Here is a 22,549-nt window from a genome sequence, read left to right as displayed (position 1 = left end):
TATGTAATGTCTCTCCTTTCGGCCTGGGTATAATCCAACCAACAGCTTATGGCTCCTTGTCTCTCCCGGGCCCACCCTGTGGTGCTTCAGGGCCGTTGGGATTCCACACCCACAGGCCTGGTTTCTCCTTCCTAGGGGCTTCCTAAGACCCTGACACCCACACACCAGATGCAAGGGAATCCGTAACTCTGTGTTGTCTTAAAGGGAACGTTTCAGTGCTGGGAATGAATGGGTGCCTGCCTCCTCCTCGAAAGAAGCCTGGTTTGGCCAAAGTGGTCAGGAAGCCTAGGCTTGAAGACGTCTTTCTGAACTTGAATTAGTAGGATCAGTGAATGAGTCTCCCCCCGCACTGCCACTAGTGACCGGCTGTAATCCTTGGTCGAGAGGTAATCCTGGTAAAATTCAAGAAGGGATTCTTCTCATTCTCGTCAGAGGTTCTCTGCACTGTTTAAGGGATTCTGTAAGGATTTTTTTCTAACCATCAATATCAAACAAATGAAGGCAAGGCCAATGTCAAAAGGCTTCCAGTGTGCTTTCTATTCTACCTTCCAAATTCAGTGAAAAGTGCTCTGTGTCACAGATAATCCTAGTGGTCATGGAGAGCTAGCATGACGTCCTAACTGTACATCCCCTGGCCTCCTGGAAACCTACCAATTATAGGAAGTGTTCCTATGATTTCATTTATTTTTGGATTAAATACTGAGTTTCTGAAAGTGTATTTAGTATCTCAGAAATACTACTCTCTCTCATATCCTCCCATTAACATGTATTAGCTTAAATGCCAGCGGCAACGTTGATGCTCATAGTACTGGCACTAAATTCTCCCGATGAAGAATTCAAGTAAAATACTTTGATAGAGGAGGTTGAGAAGAGGTAAGCCTGATGGAGATTTTTCCTCCAAGAGCTTTACCTTTGTCCCCCCCTGGGGACCTGCCTGCCATTGACTTGTCATTACTGTAGAGCTGGGTTTGATTAAAAAAAAAAAAAAAAGTAGAGACCCATTAAAAGGGGCAAAAACTAAGAGTGATCATGAAATGCAGGGTTTTTTTGTGTTTTTTTTTTCCTTTTGCTAGAAAAATCAGAGACTTGTTCAGTGTGAGAAAAAAGTCAGGGAACATATTTGTTACCACATTTCCTGCAATGAGAAGCCAGGAGCAAACCTCTGTCTGCTCTCCGCTCCTGCCCCCGCCCCCCGCCCTGGCGGCTCCCCAGCAGCGCCCCCCCCAACCCCCGCCTCATGTGCCCACTTCACCGTGTGGGTGGGCCCTGCAACTGCTTGCCTCCTAGAAACTTTCTCAGAAACCCACCAGTCCCTGCAACGGGCCCTTCCTCGAGCACCGTGCAGCTTAGGATCTGTGCCGTAGAATTTAGCACTTGATTATATAACAACTGATTTGACTCCCCCACCTTTTTTTTTTTTTTTTTTTTGGTTGAGTGTGACTGTTGTTTCCCCTTACATCGCCTGGGTTTTCTGAGAATTGTTTCCTGCACTGGCTTTCTGTCCCCCAGTGCAGCCAGCAGAATGCTGCCCACAGACATGCCTTCTCACATGCACTATGATTCCTTGACTCTGATCGGCTTCGACTTGTCTCCACGGTTGGAAATAATCTCCTGGCCTTGCCCAACCAACTCTGCAGAGCCCACCTTTGTCACACCCACGTCCCTCGTGCCTACTGGTCGGGCTTCCTGTTTTGTGCTATTATCTGTGATCTTTTCGATGGGAAGGGCTCGAGCGAGTTCGCTGCGGCCCTGTTTTGTTCATTGTAGTACTTCAGGCACTTGAGATACAAGATAAATATTGAATCTCAGTAAGCTTGAAGGAATGTTGGGTTGCACCCAAAGGCAGCCTTCTGGCCCTGCTGCGCAGAAAACGTCTCGTTCTCCTCCACTCCCAGGGGGACTTTTTCTGAGCGTGTGGCTCTGAATTCAGCCCCAGTCGCCAATCCCTGCTGCCAAGGCTGCCAGGCCCCTGCCCAGCTGGCATCCTGGCCTGTCCCCATCCTCCCTTGTCAGGTGTCTGCAGGCACCGCCACCTCAGCCCCTTCCCAAGGTTAGCATTTCAGGATGGCAGACCTTGAGAGCCAACAGGAAACTCAGAGATGACCTTGTCCGGCCCCGCATTTTGTGGGCGAGAGGTGCCCAACTCTGGAAGCGCTATGTGCTTCAGCCAGTATCCACTTCCAATCATTTAGAGGAAAAGTTTTGGAAGGTGCCAGACTATGTCTGGAGAGTCACCAGCAGGTGAGTGCCCAGCACTAGGCAGGGATGTCCACATTCATGGTCATGGGCACGAGGGGCACAGAGCCTGCCTTGCGGTCATAGCTAAGCATCCACTGGTCAAAATCACACTGGAAAGTCAAGACCACCTCACAGAGAACCTCATTCATATTTCCCTCTGGTCTAGTTTCCTGATACACATTATTCAGCTGTTGGCCCAGCTTATTTAAAACTGGATTCTGGGGAAAGTACAGCTTCATCGTAAAAGACATTTGGTAAGATGGGGAGGGGGTGGGGAAAGTTAATTTACGAGTGAATTTAGACTCTATAAACTATTCTAGTAAGAAATACCTCTCATAATAATACTTTGCAAAATGTTCTCACATAAATGAGACTCCTTCAAATATGAAAATCTATTATTTTACTTGACAAAACAATCCAGTTTATCTAACTAGAAACTAAAATGTAGAATAAGAGATTCAAGTTTACATTTTCATTACAGTCAGCAATGAAAGTAATAATCCGTGTCGTAATATTAGTAATAATAAATACACAATTACCGCCAGACTTAACACCAAATCTGGCTGTGGGCTGAGTGGACTTACATCTCTGTAACAAATACAAGAGAGTGGCTCTAACCAAAAATACCACCAAGAACACCAACCCCCAATGCGTCTTTTAGAACAAGGATGCCAGATAACAGTAAATGAAAATGCTAGCACGCTCAGAAGAGATTTTTCTCTCAATGTGGTTGCCTCGTGCTTTGTGTAGCAGAGATTCTGTGAAGCCCGCCCACCGACCCTGTTCCTGACAGAGATGAAAGCACACACATCAAGTCCGTCCTGTGGAAAGAAAGTAGGTCACACACTGGCTCGTAGAAAAGCTTTCTACTCCACAGGAGTGTTTTTCCCTTGAAGTCTATTTTCTCCAGTGTCAATATAATTCTGCCAGCTTTCTTTCATACTTTCCCACTGTCCTTTCCTTCCTTCTTTTTATTCAGCTTTTCCTTGTCAGTATGTGGGTGTTAGGTGTGTCTCTGGTAAACAACATCCAGTTGCATGTTACTTCCTCTGATCTAGCAATCTCTCTCTTTTACCGGACAAGTATAACACATTTGCATGTATTATAATTACTACCACAGTCTTACTGTGCTTTTTCTTTAATCCATCATGTGTCTTCTTTGTTTCTACTTATTTTTCCTCCTCTCCTGTGTTCTCTTGGATCCATGGAATTTATTTATTCTCCTTTATTCCTTCTAGTGTCTTGGAAGTTTTATATCCTAGTATTTTCTTTTTACTGATTAACTTAAAATGTGTAATGTACACAAGACTAACAGAACTCAGTAATATCTCCATCTTGTTGTTGAAGAATACCATACTCTAAATCTGATCATTCCATCTTCCATTCCATTATCGAATATGGAAGATGGACTAAGATGATCAGATACTTGAAATTGGAAACTCAGTAGTTATGCTGAAGGAAGTAAGATGAGAGCTGGGTAGGTAACCTATAAAACAGCACAGAAAGACAGAGTGTTGGTTAAATTTTTCTAAGTTGGAACTGCTCATGTTATTCATTGTCATCATCATTCTTGTTGTATATCAATGTCTCACCTCTCTTCCTGAATATCATTCCTTCCCCCAGGACTCAGTCTCCATATTCCCAAAGGATTGTTCCTTTTCTCATCTTTTCAGTAAGAGCCTGTGCATAATGTACTCAGCTTTGTATTTTAAAAATGATCTGTTTTTTCTTCATTGAGTTTGTGATCATTTTTCTAATATTGCGAAAACACGAGTCCATAATTTCCAAGGAGAAATCCATAGTCTAATTCCTGTTTCTTGGTAGCTAATATGTCTTCTTTCTGGTGGTTTTGTAGATTTGCTCTTTGTCAGTCGTGGGCCATAGATTCCTTGTGTTGAGGTACAGGTTTGCTTTCATTTTCCTGTTTGGGAGTCAGGATGTCACATCAACCACGGAGCTCAGGTTTTGCTCCAGGTTTGCAAAGCTGCTGCTCCATAGCTCCTTGTATTTTGCTTCTTTCCTGGTCCTTCTGTTCTCTTTTTCTCAAACTTTCCTTACAAGTGTCTGGAATCTTCATTGTACCTTCTGTGCCTCAAGATTCCTTTCATGTTTTTCATCCCTGTCTTTCTGTGCTGTTCTATGGGCTATTTCCTCAGAGCTCTCCTACCCTCTTCAGCACAACTACCGAGTTACTTAATAGCTACATTTTCATCTTTTGAGAGTCTTTGTGGATCGTTTTTAAAATGCATCTGTTATTTTCTCTTAAGGGCTCTTTCATTATGTACTCTAATCCATCTTTGATTATTTTAATGTTATTTTACCCACTGTTTCAGATTGATAATGATACCTGAACATCCTGTGGTGCTAATTCTACTTTCTGTTGTGTCTGTTGATTCTTTCTCTTACCACCCATTGTCCTATATAGTTCATAATTTCTTTTTTATTTTGAGGTCATGTTCAGTGGGAATTATCCTCCAACAACTAGCAGGAACTCCAAGGACTTTCTCTGGTCCTTAGCCAGTTAAAAACTCCTCAACTTGAAGTTCCTTTTATGAAGCATATAACATAATTTCAAATCCATCACCCATATTTAGAGTTAGAATTTATCATTGGAAGTTTGTTGATACTTCCTGAACTAGTGCATGAAGTTTTTCTTGACTTCACATGGAGGAAATCGTCTTCTGAGGCTTCTGGGATTTTTTTGTTTGTTCTTTTTGTTGTTGTTGTTGAAGTATAATTAATGTACAGTGTTGTGTTAGTTTTAGGTGTCCTATATAATGATTCAACAATTCTATACATTACTCAGTGCTCATATGATCCAGTAATTCCACTATTGAGTATTTACCCAAAGTAAATGAAAACACTAATTTGAAAAGAGATAGGCACCCCTGAGGCTTCTGGTTTTATTCAGGGATCTTGGTCTCAGCTGTCCACCCTTTGCAAGCCCAAGGCGACATCTTCTTTCCTCCTGTGAGCATCCCAAGCCCACCCCTTAGGTGTCACAGCTTGTGTCCAGTTCCAGAACATTCCCAGGCCAGCCCCACGGCCTCAGTCCCTTGGTGAACTCCTTCTTTGTTTCTGGCTGCTGGAAATTTCTCTTTGAAGAGTAAGTGGCTGATACCCATTAAGATAAGATCATTAAGATAAAGAACATGTTGAGTAAGCCTCTGTTGAGTCCCTACTCTTTGCTCAACACTGTGCTGCTGTAGGAATACAAAGAGGGGTGTGATGTAGTCACCATCCTCAGCCAGCTCCCCGTGTGGCCAGAGACAAGCACATCATCAAAGATAACACGATGTGGACAGGCTGTGAGTGCCGCACAGTGGATGGACGGCTGAGGAATGTGGTTCACTCAGGGCCTATGAAAGAAACATGTTGATTTTATAAATATGATTGATTGAAATAAAGAAGCCTTTCTGTAGGAAATTCAAGTACAATTAAAGAATCAATAGTACACATGGCAGTCTCTGTGGCACTAAATGTTAACAAGTAAATATTGCTGCAGCTGGTTGCTACCATTCAAAAAGACAGTCCTTGGGGAATTGAAATGCCAAAGTAGATGTTCCTTTAGGCAGTTACACAAAAATGCACGTTTATATGATAAACTTCACCATTTTTTCAGGCAAGATTTTAAGATGAGCTTTGTTTTTCTAATAATAAAAATTTGCTACTTCCCGTCATATTTATGGCTTTTCTAAATGTTTTTCATTTTATTAAACTTCACTTAATAGCAACATCTACTTCTTTTCAGGTAACTGATTTTATTTTTTAAAAGTACTGGGGCTCCTGGGTGACTCAGTCAGTTCTTAAGTGTCTGACTCTTGATTTCAGCTGAGGTCATAATCTTGGGGTTGTGAGATGAAGCCCCACATTGGGCTTCACACTGTGTATGGAACCTGTTAAAGATTCTCTCTCTCTCTCTCTCCCTCTGCTCCTCCCCCCACCCACGTGCACGTGCATGTGCACGCTCTCTAAAAAAATAATAAATAACAAAAATAAAAGGACACTAATGAAGTTGTTAATGCAATCTGCTGCTATAATTATTACATTAAATTAGGAGGAATTTTAGAGTGAAAGATTACCCATTGTTTCTAGTGCAAGAGGTTCAAAGTGGGGGGAGGGAAGGAAGGAAGAAAGGAGAGTAGACAGGGGAAGAGATATTTTTTTCCTCTTGTTGTTTTTCTTTTAGCCCAAACACAGTATATGAATATTTTATTTTTCTGAGAAGAATCTTCTGCCTGTACTGAATGAAGAATGTTGACATTCATCCACACCCTTGCTGGCAAACTGCACTGGCCATTGTCCCCAGCACCAAGCCCCTGATAGCATGTGCATATAAATTTATATTCTTTCTCCTTTTACATCTACCACTGCAGTTAGTACGAGTTCCACATCTGTCAGTGGTTGCGTGTGGCATCGACAGCCGTGGCATTTCTGGAAGGCCCACAGTGAGCTCACTGTGAGTAGGAGGCCAGCATGCCTACAGTGAGACCCATTGATGGTCAAGAAAGGGAGGACACAGATTTGACTGGAATGATGGCAGTCACTAAACCAAAGATCACATAGAGGAACAAACCTGGCTCTCATTTTCATCTGAAGAGCACCTTCTGAATAAATGCCCAGATATTCTAGGAGATGTTTCATTAGGGTGGTGCAAATTTTGATAAACTTATTTTTCCAACAGAGACTTTACTCAAATACTCAACCCAAAGTAGAATAAACTGAGCTAAATTATCAGATCAGGATCCAAGCAGTGCTTTTTACTCAGAGCCGCAGTAGAATCAACGGTCTCCTTTTCCTTAATCAGATCCTTCTGCTTTGAGACTGATGTGTCTTCTCTCCTCAGCTCCCGTGAACGTCTTCGCCTCCCCCCTCCTCCTCTCTCTGCACTATGTCTCAGGGCACATGCTCCTGTCACCCGCTGTTTCCTTGTCCTTGTCGCCAGCCATGCTTACTGATTCTCACGTTTGGGACAGTTCTCTTCATGTGGCCTCTACGTGGTGACAGGAATGAAGAGAGAAGGCAGGCTGCCTGGAGGAAACACTGTAGTGAAAAGGAGGGGAAATGAGGTTTTGTTTTTTTTTTCATACTGGTATGAAGCAAGAGAATTTTAGTCCCTAAAATGTCTCTGAGAAGTATTATGTTTTCTTCATAAATGTAATAAGAAGAGCTAAGGCTTCTATGTCCCGCCCTTGGTGCCTGATGTAGCTCATTTAATCTCTTAGAAGACCAAGAAGCCTGGCATTATTACGCCCTTTTTAGAGATGAGGAAGCTGAGACCAGGAAGGATAGTTACCCCACAGAAAGTCTCTCAGCTGTAGGGGGTTTGATCCTGGGCTCCTGGGCTGGTTCTTACTGTCCTAACCACCTCTCATCCTGTGTTGTAGGATCTCATGTAGGGACGCCTGGGTGGCTCAGTCAGTTAAGCATCACGACTCTAGGTTTCGACTCAGGTCATGATCTCAGGGTTCTGGGATTGAGTCCCGTGTTGGACTCCACACTCAGCACGGAGTCTGCTTGGGTTTCTCTCTCTCTCTCTCTGTCTCTGCCCCTCCCCCCGCTTGAGCTCTCAATCTCCCTCTAAATGGATGAATGAAATCTTTAAAAAAAAGAATCTGATTTAATCACTGTATTAGCGTTTGACATACTGCAATGCTTCCATTAAGACTAAAGCTGACATAGGGCGCCTGGGTGGCTCAGATGGTTAAGCATCTGCCTTCAGCTCAGGTCATGATCCCAGGGTCCTGGGATCGAGTTCCGCATCGGACTCCTTGCTCCTTGGGAGCCTGCTTCTCCCTCTGTCTCTCTCTCTGTCTCTCATGAATAAATAAATAAATAATATTTTTTAAAAAAGACGAAAGTTGACATATAAATCAAAACCTCAATGAGATACCACCTCACACCCGTCAGAATGGCTAAAACTAACAAGTCAGGAAACGACAGATGTTGGCGGGGATGTGGAGAAAGGGGAACCCTCCTACAGTGTTGGTGGGAATGCAAGCTGGTGCAGCCACTCTGGAAAACAGTATGGAGGTTCCTCGAACAGTTGAAAATAGAGCTACCCTACGACCCAGCAATTGCACTACTGGGTATTTACCCCAAAGATACAAATGTATCTGAAGGGGCACCCACACCCCAATGTTTATAGCAGCAATGTCCACAATAATCAAACTACGGAAAGAGCCTTAAATGTCCATCAACAGATGAATGGATAAAGAAGATGTGTTATGTGTATATATATATATATGCATATATATATACATACACACAATGGAATATTATGCAGCCATCAAAATATGAAATCTTGCCTTTTGCAGCGATGAGGATTGAACTAGAGGGTGTTATGCTAAGCAAAATAAGTCAGTCAGAGAAAGACAAGTATCATATGATCTCACTGATATGAGGAATTTGAGAGACAAGATAGAGGATCATAGGGGAAGGGAGGGAAAAATGAAACAAGATGAGACCAGAGAGCTAGACAAACCATAGAGACCCTTAATCTCAGGAAACAAACTGAGGGTTGCTGGAGTGGTGGGGGGTGGGAGGGATGGGGTGGCTGGGTGATAGACATTGGGGAGGGTACGTGCTATGGTGAGCGCTGTGAATTGTGTAAGACTGATGACTCACAGACCTGTGCCCCTAAAACAAATAATACATTATATGTTTAAAAAAAAAAAGACTAAAGCTGACATGTTTTTAAGAATCAAGCAGAAAGATGATGTGAAAGAGGGAGAGAAATAAAGGTGCTGTTTGTTCGCGGGAGGATTCGCTGTTTGGGTTTTATGGATGTCACACCTGTCTTACTGTCATATTAACTTAGTACAAATCAGAAAAGTACAGGATGTTGGCCTTGTCTTAAAATTTTTGAAATCAACCTTTTTTGTGTTTGTTTGTTTCCAAGACACATAGCCGTAGGGCCATAGCCCCTTTCACATGAAGGTGAAAATGTAGATTCCTAGAGAAGCCTTCTGTACCCGCTTGTCTTGTCAGGTGACCTCTGTGAACACGCACGGTAGTGCCTGGCACAGGCCGTGTGTCACCCACCCCCCAGAACTCTCCCCAGCTCTGTTCCCCCGCCACCTGGACGAAGGTCTGCATCACAGTGGCCCTCCCCGGAAGGGCGGCCCTCAGGATGAAGTGAGCTCATCCCCTGAAATCCCGCAGAACAGCGTCTGGTCCACAGAAAATGCTGAGGGAACGTTGCCATCCTGTCAATACCTTAGTTCCATCTCGTATCCAAAGAGCTTCTCCAACACCCATGCTCGTGGCCATATTACTAGCAAGAGCCACAAGCCAGAAGCCACACGGTGTCCATCCACAGATGAATGACTTCATTCATTCATGACCTGAGCCTGGGTGGCTCAGTCGCTTATGCGTCTGCCTTCGGCTCAGATAATGATCCCAGGGTCCTGGGATCGAGTCCCACATCGGGCTCCCTGCTCAGTGGGCAGCCTGCTTCTTCCCCCCGCCCTCTGTTCTCCCCCTGCGTTGGTGCTCTCTGTCTCTCTCTCCTTCTCTCAAATGAATAAATAAAAAATCTTTTTAAAAAATAAAGAGGGAGAATGTCCTGTTTTGTGTTTTTAACACAATTAAAAATTTGGAAAAGAGCCTCTCCAAACGGAAAGAAGCCCCCACAGGGCAGGATGAGGTAAAGCCATCAGCAGAACACACACCCGACAGCAGGGGGTGTTGTCTGTGGAGGTACGGGCATCAGTCTGCTTTGGGGTCCACTTGTATTCTTAGGATGAGCTACCTGCCCATCTGTTTTCTGCCTGGATTGGGCTGAGTGCTGATAATTGCTTTAGCATTGCTGTGATCTGAGACCCAACACATCCCCCAACATGGTATAATTAACTGACACATTTTTCCTTTACCAGAGATTTTTTTTAAAAAAACAATTTCAGGTCTATTTAAAAGGACATACAGGCACGTTCTACATTTATCATAGAAATTTAACTAATTTGTTCTTTATTTGTAACAATGATGCCAACATAATTTTAATAAGGTTTATGACCTGGTCTGGGCCTCGGGGGGCGGGGCGGGGGCAGAGCCTGCTCCTTTTCTCTGTGAAGAATACTGAGGTCTCTGGTCATTTTAAACATCACGAAGAAACTCAAGAGAATACGTAAACCAGCAATGCATTTCCTTTTCTGTCTCCTCCCAGCAATGCAGCAAGAAGGCCTCGGTCTCTCTCCTGTGGCTGTTGAAGTCGTCCGGCATCATTGCGGACCGGCCCTGGCCGCGGGTCTCCCTCACCGTCCTCACCACAGCCATCATTCTGACCATGGCCGTGTTCAACATGGTGAGTCAGGGCTCCCGCCAGCATGGCCCTCTCGGCTTCCGGTGCTGGACTCAGTGGGATCTTTCCAACCTTGACCGTAGCTCCGAGGTGGCACCAGTTATGGCCTATTCAAATCACCCTCCACCTGCTGCACCAGCAGCTTCCCACCTCCCTGCTGGCTATGGAGACATTAATGACATTAAATGTCAGCAGGGTAATCATCAAAGATCACAGAACCATCTAGATACAGGGAGTGCAGTGGGAGAGGCATCCTGCTCTGGGGTCTAAAAGGCCCAATCTCAAACGTTAGCTGCCCGCTTTTCCAGCTGTGCGATTTTCGAGGGTGTTCATTAAACGTCCACGGACTCCATGTCCACTTCTGGGTCCAGGAGCGAATGATGGAGAAAGAATTCTTGAAACATTTCTGGTGCAAAAAGGTGCCTTTGCTATAGCACAGGGACAGGACCTGTGGGCAGGAGTAGCTACACCAGGGTTGTGAGGAGTGACCGATTCTAGACCTTGTAGTTAGTGGGGCTTAGGGATAGTGTAAATCCTAAGGAATTTGGAAGCAAGGCTTCCAGGACCTTGAGGGGCTAGCTGCTTGCTAAAGCAAGGTTATTTACTACTGTCTAGTAAAACCATAGTTGCGAGACTCTTCAGATGTGGATCTGTGGGCCATATGCTTGGACGGGAATTGCTAACATATATCTTGCGGGGGGTGTTTATGGTTATCAGAGGGAAGTCAGACTAACCAGAGCAAAGCTATAGTGGAAAACATGAAAGAAATTCCTGGAGGGAGCTGTAAGAGTCTTACAGTCTCCTGCCTGGAGACTCCGAGCCCCGGCAAAGTCTGGTCTTTGTTCCGTCCACTCCCTTCTCGCTACCACGCTTAGGACAGAACCAGGTCGTTTGTGAATATTTAACCAGCGGTCTCTCTTACTATATCGGTGGGACCATTACAGGTATACCTTCAAAACAGACGTGGAGCTAATCCACGCACATTTCAATGCATCCCTATTACTCTGACATTATCACCATCAACCATAAGGCATGAAGATACTTCATATTTTGGATGTTTTACAGGTTGTTGGAACTACAGAGTATCATGTACAGTCCTTGCCTTCCAGAAGCAGAAAATCAAGTTGAGGAGGTAGAAATTAAATAATAAAGACATAGTTTTTGCCAATTAGCTTTCCTTTGGCATAAAAAGATCTTTTGGGCATAAATATGTGCCTGGTGAATTGCCAGATGCTAGAACCCAAAGCCTGGTCCCTGCCTCCGGGAGTTCACGGGGAAGTGCAGGAGACTGGCAGCTGGATGAACCCATCGTGAGTCTCGGAGCCAGAGCCAGAGACGTATGGAGAGGCGGCCCGGAAGCAGCACATGGCCGGCGGCACTGGGTTCTGGAGGACGGGTAGAAAGAGTTCAGCAGAGTGGGAGCAGAGGTGAAGAGGAGGGGAGACCTGGGGCATCTGGGACTCGACTGAGGGCGGATGTTGGTACTAAGAAGGAGTGAAGGGGCTAGGCTGAAGGGGCCCTCGGATGCTTTCTTGGCGTCTGCCCTACCTTTACTCCGTAGAGCGTGCCGTTCCTTCTGATACACGTGGCGACTCAGGTAAAGCTGACGCCAACGGGAAGCAAGCGATGGGATGGCCTCTTCATCTGCTTCACTCCGCCTAGAAATCCATCTTAAGTAGTCCTGGGACGGGGGTGCCCTTGGCCTGCTAAAACCAGGATTCATCATCTAATGTTGTAGAGACCGAACCTACTACATGGAAAACAGATCTGATTGCATTTCATAGAGAATATTTGGGGTGAATGAGGGCCGGTCACTGTCTGTAAATGGTTGAGGAGCTGAGCATTTAGGAGAAGATTTTATATATATATAAACTGTTTCCTTTGGAGAAAAAATTACATCTTCAGGAGCAGAAATACATCTCCCAAAATTGTTTTCCTTTCTCACAAAGAATGGAGTTTGTTGCCAACTAAGGTAGAGAAGGCTGTGGGACACACATTGGAAGTATGATGGATGACCCTCAAGAGAGAAATGAAGTAAGGCTTTGTTCCACGTTCTGAGCCATCTCCTGCAGCAGGGGCTGTGAGCAAGGAGGAAGCCGGATGACCTTTTTCTGTCCATCATTTGTACTGATATCTGGTGCCGTGAAATTAGTGGGTCTCTTCCATGCAGATGCTGCTGTCATATTTATGATTTCAAAGAAACATCATAAAATGGTATGAAAGCCGACATTAGGTAAAGAAAGGAAGTCATCTTCCCTGCTTGTAAATCCTTCTTATGATTTCTTTTTAAACACAGAAGGGGAAGGATTTTTCACCAAGGTGCGGTCTTTGCCCACATCTGAAGATTTATAGAGGAATGCCCTCCAGCTACTCGGACCCCTGTCCCCTAAGTTACAATTATGGGAGACAGACACAGGGTCCCATGTCATGGGCCACACTGATGCAGCATTCAGAGGCTGAGCACCAATGGTACTGTGCAGGGGAAGTGGGCCCCCAGGGTCACCCACTCACGCTCGGGCAAGAAGACCCCTTCCGCTGGGACACGGCTGTCCTCCAGTCTTTACCTGGGCACCATTAAGTGCTCTCAGTGTGATTTCTTTGCCTTTTTTCCTAACTCTGCTTCAACCCCCCATCCTGGAGAGGTTTCTGTTTAATTTAACATAGCTTTTTTTTTTTTCAAGATTTTATTTGTTAATTCATGAGAGACTGAGAGAGAGAGGAAAGAGAAGCAGAGGGAGAAGCAGACTCCCCGCGGAGCAGGGAGCCCGATGCAGGACTCGATCCCGGGACCCTGGGATCATGACCTGAGCCGAAGGCAGACGCTTAATCGACTGAGCCACCCAGGCGCCCTCAGCATAGCTTTTTGAATTTGTTCAGTGCTTCCTTTGGGAACACAATTTCTAGACTGACTGAGCCCCTCTCCCAAGTTGTGGTTTTGCTATTTTTTAGCATTCGTTCGCCCAGTGAAGGCTGATCCAGACCTTGGACTCACATTTTAAAGGAGGAGCAGCTCTTCTGTGTGTGTGTGCTGGGGGAGAGCTGCTTGCTTTGCTCAAGTCACTGGGAAGAAAATTTAATTTTCTCTTCAAAAAACGTTTCCTTTGGAAGTCATAGCCTCACTCAGGTCCTTTTGCAAAGCTCTTGTGAGTTTTAAGTGTTCTGTTTGGGATAAAGCGGAAATGCTTTCCTTTTCTTCCTTTTTTTCTGTTTTTAATGTTTCTTAGTTTTCTCCTGGGTAAAATATGCATAACGTAAGATTTATCGTTCTAACCATCTTGCAGTGTGCAGCTGAGTAGCACTGAGTACATTCACACTGTTGTGCACCCACTAACTGCCCACCGCCTGCTCCCCCAGCACCTAGTAACCTGCATTCTCCCTCCCGGGCGTTTGCCTGGTCTAGACCCCTCCTGGACCCGGGATTGCACGATGATCATGTTCTTGGGTCTGACTTCCGTCACAGAGCATGTTCTCCATGTTCTTGTTTTCCCTGATGCACATTCCCTCCCCGAGAGGGGAGCCCCTCGGGGCACCCTGAATTTTTCCAGCCTCAGGCAGGCAGCCCTCACGAATGTTTCTCTAGTATCAGTGGCCGTCACCGTCTTGACCTCAGAAGGGGGAGCCGTGTGGGCAGCGCCGTGAGGGCTGGAGCTGCCTGCCATCACCCTCTGCCCTTGGCTGTGTGCGGGGCCCTTCCACAGGGGGTCTCTGCATGCATTGTCAGTGGCTCATATTGAGTCCAGCCCCGAGATCCCATAGCCTTTATGAGAGAGCCAGTATCTTGATGAGAGCTAACCATCTTCGTCCCCTCACGGTTACATTTCTTTTAAATTAGGACCGCTTTCCAGCAGTCCTTACTCAGAGCATTCACCTTCCCAACTTCTTATCCCTCACGATCCTGAACTGCCAAGCACTCACGAATAATACACACAAATGCTCACACCCATTACTGCATTTGGCCGACACAATTTCTTATAATCAGAAAGCCCACAGACCCAGTTAATGTTTGAAGCGAGGTGATGAAGACGCTGAAAAAAAAAAAAAAGATTAAAAATTTAAAAAAAAATCCGAAGGCTCTGATTTCTTGGTAGAGAGTTGAATGTCTGTGTGCGAGGTGTTGTCAGCCTCAGACCTAATTCTAACCAAACCCTCTGCCCTGTGCTTTGTACATTTTTAATTTAATATTTAACAGAGGTGTTTCTGTTTCCTTTAATATCGGTCGTGTAGGTCTAGAAATTCACTAGAAGCATGGAGCACAACAACCAATAGTTATCTGCTTATTTAATAGAAATTCTCAAAGCTTCAAACAGGAGAAGATGAAGCTATCGGCATTGGAAATACAGACACCGGATTGCCCACATAATCCTGCTTACCGTGCAGAAGGAACGTAGCCATTAATAACTTAGCGCCAACCTGCTAACTCTTTAATCTCCTGTTCACTAAGTCATTGAAAAAACATTTTCTTTGCAGTTTTTCCTGAGTGACCCAGAGGAAACAATTCCTCCAACTGCCAATACATCCAACACAAGTCTTTCCGCCTCCAGTAATCAGGCAGCGATTCTGCGGGCACAAAATCTGTTTTTCCTCCCGGTAAGAACATTTCGCTCGTTATTATTGCTTTTGTTGTTTTCCTGTGAGCTGTCCTCGCATTCCATGTGACAGCCTCCAGGTTCTGATCTGCTCTTGACTTCACTGTTTCCTCTTTGGTGTCGATACCTGAGTAAGCCTGGACCAGCTACAAACTGCCAGCCTTCAATCAGAGCAGCCCTGCCTGGCTGGCAGACACCAGTGAGACACGTGCACACATCCAGTGTCATGGTCATGCTCTCCCATATGTCTCTTGCTTTGCTTTTCGTACTGCTACATTTTATACCTTGTATCTCAGCATCTGACGTTCGATTGTAGGTCACTGACGTTCTGGATTCGTTGCGTAGAGGTTTTGCTCATTGTCCCAGGGGATGAGTGTTGGATTTCCTGACTGATGATGGGGGGACCACATCGAGGATTTCGGTCTTTCCTTTGGCTGCAAACACTGCCCACTGATAATATCCTGCAGTCATCCTTGCCCACTGACCCATTTTAACCAATGTCCAGAAGGACCGAGATTGAAATTTCAAACTTTGCTAACATGTCAGTCTTTTAAGTGAAAAGGGTTAACTCCCTTTTGCTTATTTACTATTATTATTTACTATTTAGTAACTTCCTTTCATGAATCATTTGTGCAGAAAAAAAGCTCTGATACTCTCCTTTACTGCATAATCCTCTAGAGTAGCTTAGATTATTCCCATCCAGTTTCTGTGTCATATAGTCTGTTCTGAGAGTGCTAAAGGAACCATTTTGGGGATTGAAACTGGTAATTTGGTATGTATACTTTAAAAATTCCTTACCGGCTTTTTAAACTCCATTAGCTACGGTGATAAAGGAGATTTCCTTCCTCGTTCTTCTTTCACTGATTTGTTCCCTTGCTATTTGGCTTTGATCCTTTTCCCCATCTGTCTTCAGTTTCCCGGGAAGCTCCCAGCTCTGTGTGCAGAGTAGGGGTGTCTGGTATGTTTTTGAGGCTTCTGAGGGAAGTGGACCAAGGTCCCTAATGATGTCCCCGTGGGCACGGGAAGGGAGGCTGGCATAAGCTTCATCCCTTGTCCTGGGGGTCCTGGCGCTCATTTAGGCATTATCGTAAACCCGCGTGCGTGTCAGACAGCATCTTTTTTGTTTCAGTGATGTGAAAAGTGAGAGCCAGGATGCATGTTAAGGGTTTATTGTCTGTGACCTCACTGTGGGCAATTTGGAGCCGCCTTCTGTAGAGAAAGGAACTGTGGTCCAGCCCTTTGTCCTTGAATGCAGGGCACTGGCTCGCACGGGGGTGCACAGGCCCGCGGAGGGAGAGAGCATCCCAGGGAGTGTTCACAAGGCACTTTCAGGGGTTTACAGTGAATATGCATTCTCATAAGAAAGGAAAGGATAGCTGGCAAAGCATTTTTTAAAAATCTCTCCATCCAGTTTTTTCGGATGGAACAGCCCACTGTGCTCGGCCTCAGTAAAAGCTGTAAGTTCATCCCTCTGAATCTCATTGAGGTAAGTCCGTATGACATCTTATTTTTAAAAGAAGCAAATCATTAGAAACCCAAGATGGGGAAAAGTAACATTTATTCAATCCTAAAAGATGCTGAAAAAATACACAATAGACTCTTTAAAATCTAGGTCGGACTTCATCCACAAGCCACTATTTGTCCCAATAAGAAGTCCTCAGGGAGAGGATTATGATGAGCTTTGCCAAGGAAGCCCCACATGCCCCAGCACTGTCTGCATAGAAACTGCATTACTAATGTGCTGGAAACATCCTGGCTTCCCCCTTCATTGACCCAAGGGAACATCAGGAAAGCCATTTGTGGATGTCCACAACTGACCCCATCGTACGTGGTATCTGAGGCTGACAAGGTGGTGGGCTATAAAGTGATAGAACTCTTCTTGTGGTAATCTGTAATAGCCACCAGAGAGCATAAAAATAGACATACTTTTTACCCCACAATACTCATTTCAGAAATTAATCTTGCAGGTGCAAACACTTAGCTACAACGGTGTTCATCCAAGCGTTTATGTAACATCGAGAACAAACAAGAAAGTAAAAGGAAACCAACAACCTAAAAACTAGAATACATTTGATTGTTTAAATAAGTTCTGCCCACAAACAATGAATCATGGAACACTACATCGGAAACTAAAGATGTAATGTATGGTGGTTAACATAAGAATAACTTTTTTAAAAAAGAGGAAAAAATAAATAAATAAATAAATTCTGCTATTTAGTTATAGCCAGCCATTACAAAAGATGTTGTGGCAAAGTGTTTAATGGCATAGAAATATATATTCACAATCAGTTGTTAATTGAGACGCATCACTTAAAAACATTCCAAAATATGTCCCCAGTTTTCTAAAATACTAATGCCAGTAATAAGTAGCACACCAAAAAAAAAAAAAAAAAAAAAAAGGCTGGAAAGATATACCCAAAATAATCAATAGTTGCTCAAGTTGGTTGTTGGAGATTATAGGAGACCCTTATTTTTATATGTGTCCTTCGTATATTCCCTAATTTTTTTTAAAGATTATATTTGAGAGAGAGAGAACGCACACACAGGACCAGGGGCAGGGCAGAGGGAGACCCACGGCTCGGGGCTCAATGCCGGGCTCAACCTGGGGCTCAGTCCCAGGACCCCAAGATCATGAACTGAGGCGAAGGCAGAGGCTTCACCGGCTGAGCCACCCAGGCGTCCCTGTATATTCCCTAATATGCCCTGTATTTCCTTGATTTCTGCCACGTCGGCAGTTCCTATCATTTCATCTGAAAACCTGCCCTGTGAGTTTGCTCTTCCTGGAATTCCCGTTTTCCTGGGGAGGGCACTGAGGCCAAAAGAAACTTAAGGAAATTACCCAGGGTAATAGTGGTTGTTCCTTTGCCATTAAAACGCAAGTTGATTTCATCGATCAGCTGTATCAAACGTGTTAATAATCATATTAACTAATGTTAACTTCGTTAACTTAAGATTAATATTAACAACTATTTAGTAATTAAAATAATATTAAAATTATAAATGTTAATAAATAATGCAACCATTAACTAATATATCAACTATATCAAAATTATATAGAAATAGGTCAGCAGTCATTACACCCTCATAGAAGTCAGTCCGGGAGCCTGCCGCCGAAACTCTTGCCCACCCGAGCCCTTCCTGGCAGGTGCCTTATCACTGAGAACAGCTGATCTTCACAACCCCTGGCCTGGCCTTCTCAGCTCTCCCCCCTCATTCACACATCCCTCTGTCGCTGTCTGCAGGCTGCCCCCTACCTTTAATCAGTTCCCAAACCACCTTGTGCACGGCCTCCAAGTGTTCCAGAAAGGCTATTTAATAAAGAACGGACTAAATGCTACTTCCCATTAATGTATATATTCTAATCAATATTCCTGAAATATGAAAACCTTTTAAAAGCCTAAGAATGGATTTTAAAAAGTGAAACCATGGGCATGTTTGCATAGGTATTGGCACCTCTTTGGTATGACAGGTGTTAAAGAAAACCTTTACAGTCCTATCCGCACCCCCCCACCATGCATACGTTGATACACACAGTGGTTCCTGATTCTGCTCCTTCCATTAGGCTGACCTTGTTGATAATGTTCATTCTATGGTTTTCAGCATGATTTTAGTAGCAGCATCCTGTTGGAACTGAGAGTCTCCCCCACTCCCCCCGCCGGCTCCCAGGGCAATTTCATGGCTTTTAAGGAGCCGTTCTAGAATACTCTTGATTACTGACTGAAAGACCGCTAGGTTGTAAACCAGGGCCTCTCAGACTCTTCATGAGGAAGGCCCCGTTTTCATTTTGTTTTTTTGTTTTTTTTAATTTCCAATCTGTCTTGGAATGATACTTTAGAAAAATATAATAGTGAGTTAGCAGAAAAATGAACTAAAAAAAGATGTGAGAAGTAGAAGCCTGTATCTTACTCAGTCCAGTAGGTACGAGCCTCCCTGCCAGGCAGCTGGGCACGTTCCCTGCCCTGAGGGGACCTCCCCAGGCCCTCTGCAGAGCTGCCTGGTCCGCATCCAGTGGCTGTCCCCAGGCCTGGTGCACATCCTGCCATGAGCCCTCACGCCTGCCCTCTGAGGGTAACAGTGGCCGCACTCCGTGGAAATAAGGACTGGCTTCAGAGCCTGCGCATCCTCCCTGGCCTCCTGCACCGGGGGAGACTGCGCCGTTGCTCCCACCTGCTCCCACGAGTGTCCCAGCCTGAGCAGCCCCGTCCGCACACATCTCTTCCCTCTTTTCCTCCTCTTGTTCTCTGTTGTAGGGGGAGTGGTGTCAGCATCGGGGAGAACTCACATCGGGAAGGTAATTTGGGCCAGAGAAAGGATGCTTAGAACCCTCAGGGCCCTGTAAAATGCAGCCACCGGGGGCAAAGCATCACCTCCTAAAGGGTGACCCAGTTGCCGTGTGATCAGGGACAACCGCTGGTCTTCCTGGGGAAGCTGACATGCCGGGTCCAGGTCCCCGAGAGTACAACATCTGGGCTGACACCAAGCACCCCTCTCACGGAGAAGGAAGTGCTTGGTGTGACCAGGGCAGCTCACTCCTCGCCTTCCTTTCTTCCCCAGGAACAGGATGGATGAGCTAATATCACTAGCCTTCCAGAGAGCTGACTCTGGATGGCCTTAGCCAGGGAAATAAAAGAGCTCGAGTGGTAAGAATAAGCAGCTCATACATGGCTTATTCCACATAATGACACGAAAATTGAGTGCCTTACAAACTGGGCTCTTTTATAAAGGCACGTTTATCAAACATCGTCGGATCTATGCTTTATTAAAATGATTAGACTTTATTGAGAGCTGCTTCCCTTCTAGGAAAGCAGATAGCTAACCTTGGTTCACAAAAACAGAGGGGTAGAGCAGATAAAGCCTTCGTGCGACTGGCGACCTTTCATTCAGCAAGTCACTCCTGGCTGGCAGGGCTCTGGGCTCCAAGCTCTGCTCACTCTGTTCAGTGACTTAAAAGGAGGACGTTCTTCCCCTCGTGTTATAGCTAAAGACACCGTGTCACACAGCCGGGTTAGGTCAGTGGCCCAAAGTAACCCCGCGAATGAGTGAGCCAAGGAAGGTTGCCTCAGGGCTCTCCCTTCTCAACGATGTCCATTATGGTAAATAGTGAGAAACACGCATCCTCGTGCAGGAGCAGCGTGGCTTCCTGGGGCCACACAGGATGGAATGTGCTTTCTTCCTCACACCTGGTTCTTTCCATTTCCTTGGGTTCCTGTCCGCTTCCGGGGAATTCGTGACTCACCCTGGCCAAAGCTTTTAGTTTGTTAAATCCTTCCTGCTTTAGACCCACTGTTTCTCTTTTAATAAAACACCTGGGCTTTCTTGTGCTTTTAACCCCTGCGATGATTTATATCCTCTTAATAAATAAAGAATTGCAAGGCCGAAAGAGATTCTATGTACTACAACTTTTAAAATCTCTAAAGGTGTACAGAGTCCTATTGTTTTCATTTTCCAGAAGCAAATGATGAGCAGCCAGTTCATAAGCAGCCTGAGTGAACTTGGTGGTGATCCCCAATTTTAATGCTTACTCCAGCATTTCTCAGAGGAGATCCTGAGTAATTCATCTGATCTGTTTCCCTGTTCCAGTACTTTATCTACAGCTGCATTCTGGGACTGATTTCCTGCTCGGTGTTCCTGAGGGTGAACTACGAGTTGAAGATGTTGATCATGATGGTGGCATTGGTGGGCTACAACACCATCCTTCTGCACACTCACGCCCACGTCCTAGACGACTACAGCCAGGTCTTATTCGAGAGGTAACCCGCGTCCCTTTCCTTCTCCTTGGTTCTTTTGCGGGACGTTGATAACGTGAGTGTGCGTTGAGTAAATGTCGATGAGCAATATCCTTGTCATCGGCAATCACTGCACGTGGGTTTCTTTAAAACAATGGTGCAGGAAGCTGGTGTGTGTCTTCGTTATAGATTTTATGTAGAATCGGTATCATCATATACATGTAGGGGATAGGAAGTGGTTTAGAGAGGGGATTTGTGTTCCCCTCTGGACTGTAATGATAAGTATAACCTAGGGTTTCTCTTCCTCAGTATTGTTAATACTTCAGACTGAATAAGTTTCCCTCGCGTTGGGCAGTGAGGGGACCGTCCTGGGCATTACACGATTCTTAGCAGATCCCTGGCCCCTACCCACTAGACGCCAGACACAACTACCCACCCCAAGTCATGACAACAAAAGATTTCTCCAGACACTGCCAAATGTGCCCCCCAGGCAAAGTGCCCCCCCCCAGTCCAAAACAAATGAATCAGCCTACACAAAAATACCGGAAAAGATTCACAAGTTATAGCGTTAAACTTCTTAGGGGAGATTTCCTAAACTACCCTTGCGTGGAGGGAGTATGGTCAACTGGCAACTGTCTGTTCTATGAAGAGATTGACTTTCAAGAAAAGATACAACTGTGATCGCATCCCGCCCTGAGGTTGGGAACATTGGAAGAATGTTCCTCAAGCCCTTCCTCAGGTTTATAAAAGGTTTCTTGCCATCAAATTACTTCCATATACTTACAATGAATATTTATCCCCTGCTTGAAAAAAAAGTAATCATTATGATATTCTCCATCTCACATCTTAATGGCAAAACTTTATATATCACGCACTAGGTTTATTTCTGGACCCACCAGCCTTTAAATTTTTTCTATAAGCGTGTGGCATAATCCTCCATAAATTATCCGTATCTCTTTTAATATAAAATAAACACCTTAAATATTTTCATAGATGTGTGGCTCCAGAAAGACGGCTTGTGTTCCCAGCGCATGGCCACTCACTTCTCCATTGGAGGCTCAGTGTCAAGTACAGCGTGCACCTTACTGTGTGCACGTTCCTTACCAATAAAAACACTTTCAGAAACACCACAGCAGCGCATTCTCCTCACATAATTTAATTTCCATCATCCTCCACACCATGAAGCCCTAATAATTTGTAATCAAGCTGAGAGGAGTAGAGTTGCAAAAATGCATAATGGTATTAAGGAAAGTTTGATTCCTTAGCAAGGATGAGAATGAAATCAGGAGTTAATTTCCCAATCACTTCTCAAAGTCGCCAAGCAAACACGCTTTACTATTTCTCTACTATACCCAGAGAGCCTCTGTCAAATCCCTACATAAATGCGGTGTTACTGATTTTTATGCACAGCTGACGATTCTGCTGAATTTCCCTTTATTAAATTTGAAGCTCCTGAATATGCTACACATCTGAAGAAAAAGAGGAAATTAGATAAGCGAGTTTCTGATGGAGAGAGAATGACTTCTGGGGACCAGAGATAGACACACGATCTCTGCTTACAACTGAGCAGCAGTAGAGTCGTTCCTTGGTTGAAGAAAAGGAGTGTTTACTTTCAGAGTCCTTCCGTTTCCTTCAAGATCTTTTGTGTGTCTTCTCCGAGTTTTGTCTTTATAAGAACCTTACGGCTAGAGAGGGCTGAG

The 22,549-nt window shown here is 44.8% G+C and overlaps 1 protein-coding gene across 1 annotated transcript in view; it reads left to right on the top strand.

Annotated features, from left to right (window-relative positions):
* ADCY2 (adenylate cyclase 2) overlaps positions 1-22,549 on the top strand; it is a 400,165-nt gene that overhangs the window by 330,642 nt on the left and 46,974 nt on the right. The window contains exons 16-18 of the mRNA XM_088023724.1: positions 10,403-10,540; positions 15,005-15,124; positions 20,704-20,873. Coding sequence (XP_087879850.1) covers positions 10,403-10,540; positions 15,005-15,124; positions 20,704-20,873 — 428 coding nt within the window. The remainder of the gene's footprint in view (positions 1-10,402; positions 10,541-15,004; positions 15,125-20,703; positions 20,874-22,549) is intronic.

The sequence above is a fragment of the Eumetopias jubatus genome, unplaced genomic scaffold (assembly GCF_037043125.1).
Source record: "Eumetopias jubatus isolate StellerSeaLion01/CBP00866 unplaced genomic scaffold, mEumJub1_p1.0 scaffold_5, whole genome shotgun sequence".
Classification (NCBI taxonomy): Eukaryota; Metazoa; Chordata; class Mammalia; order Carnivora; family Otariidae; genus Eumetopias; species Eumetopias jubatus.
The sequence above is the reverse complement of the archived record's forward strand: the minus strand, read 5'-3'. Positions and strand labels throughout refer to the sequence as shown.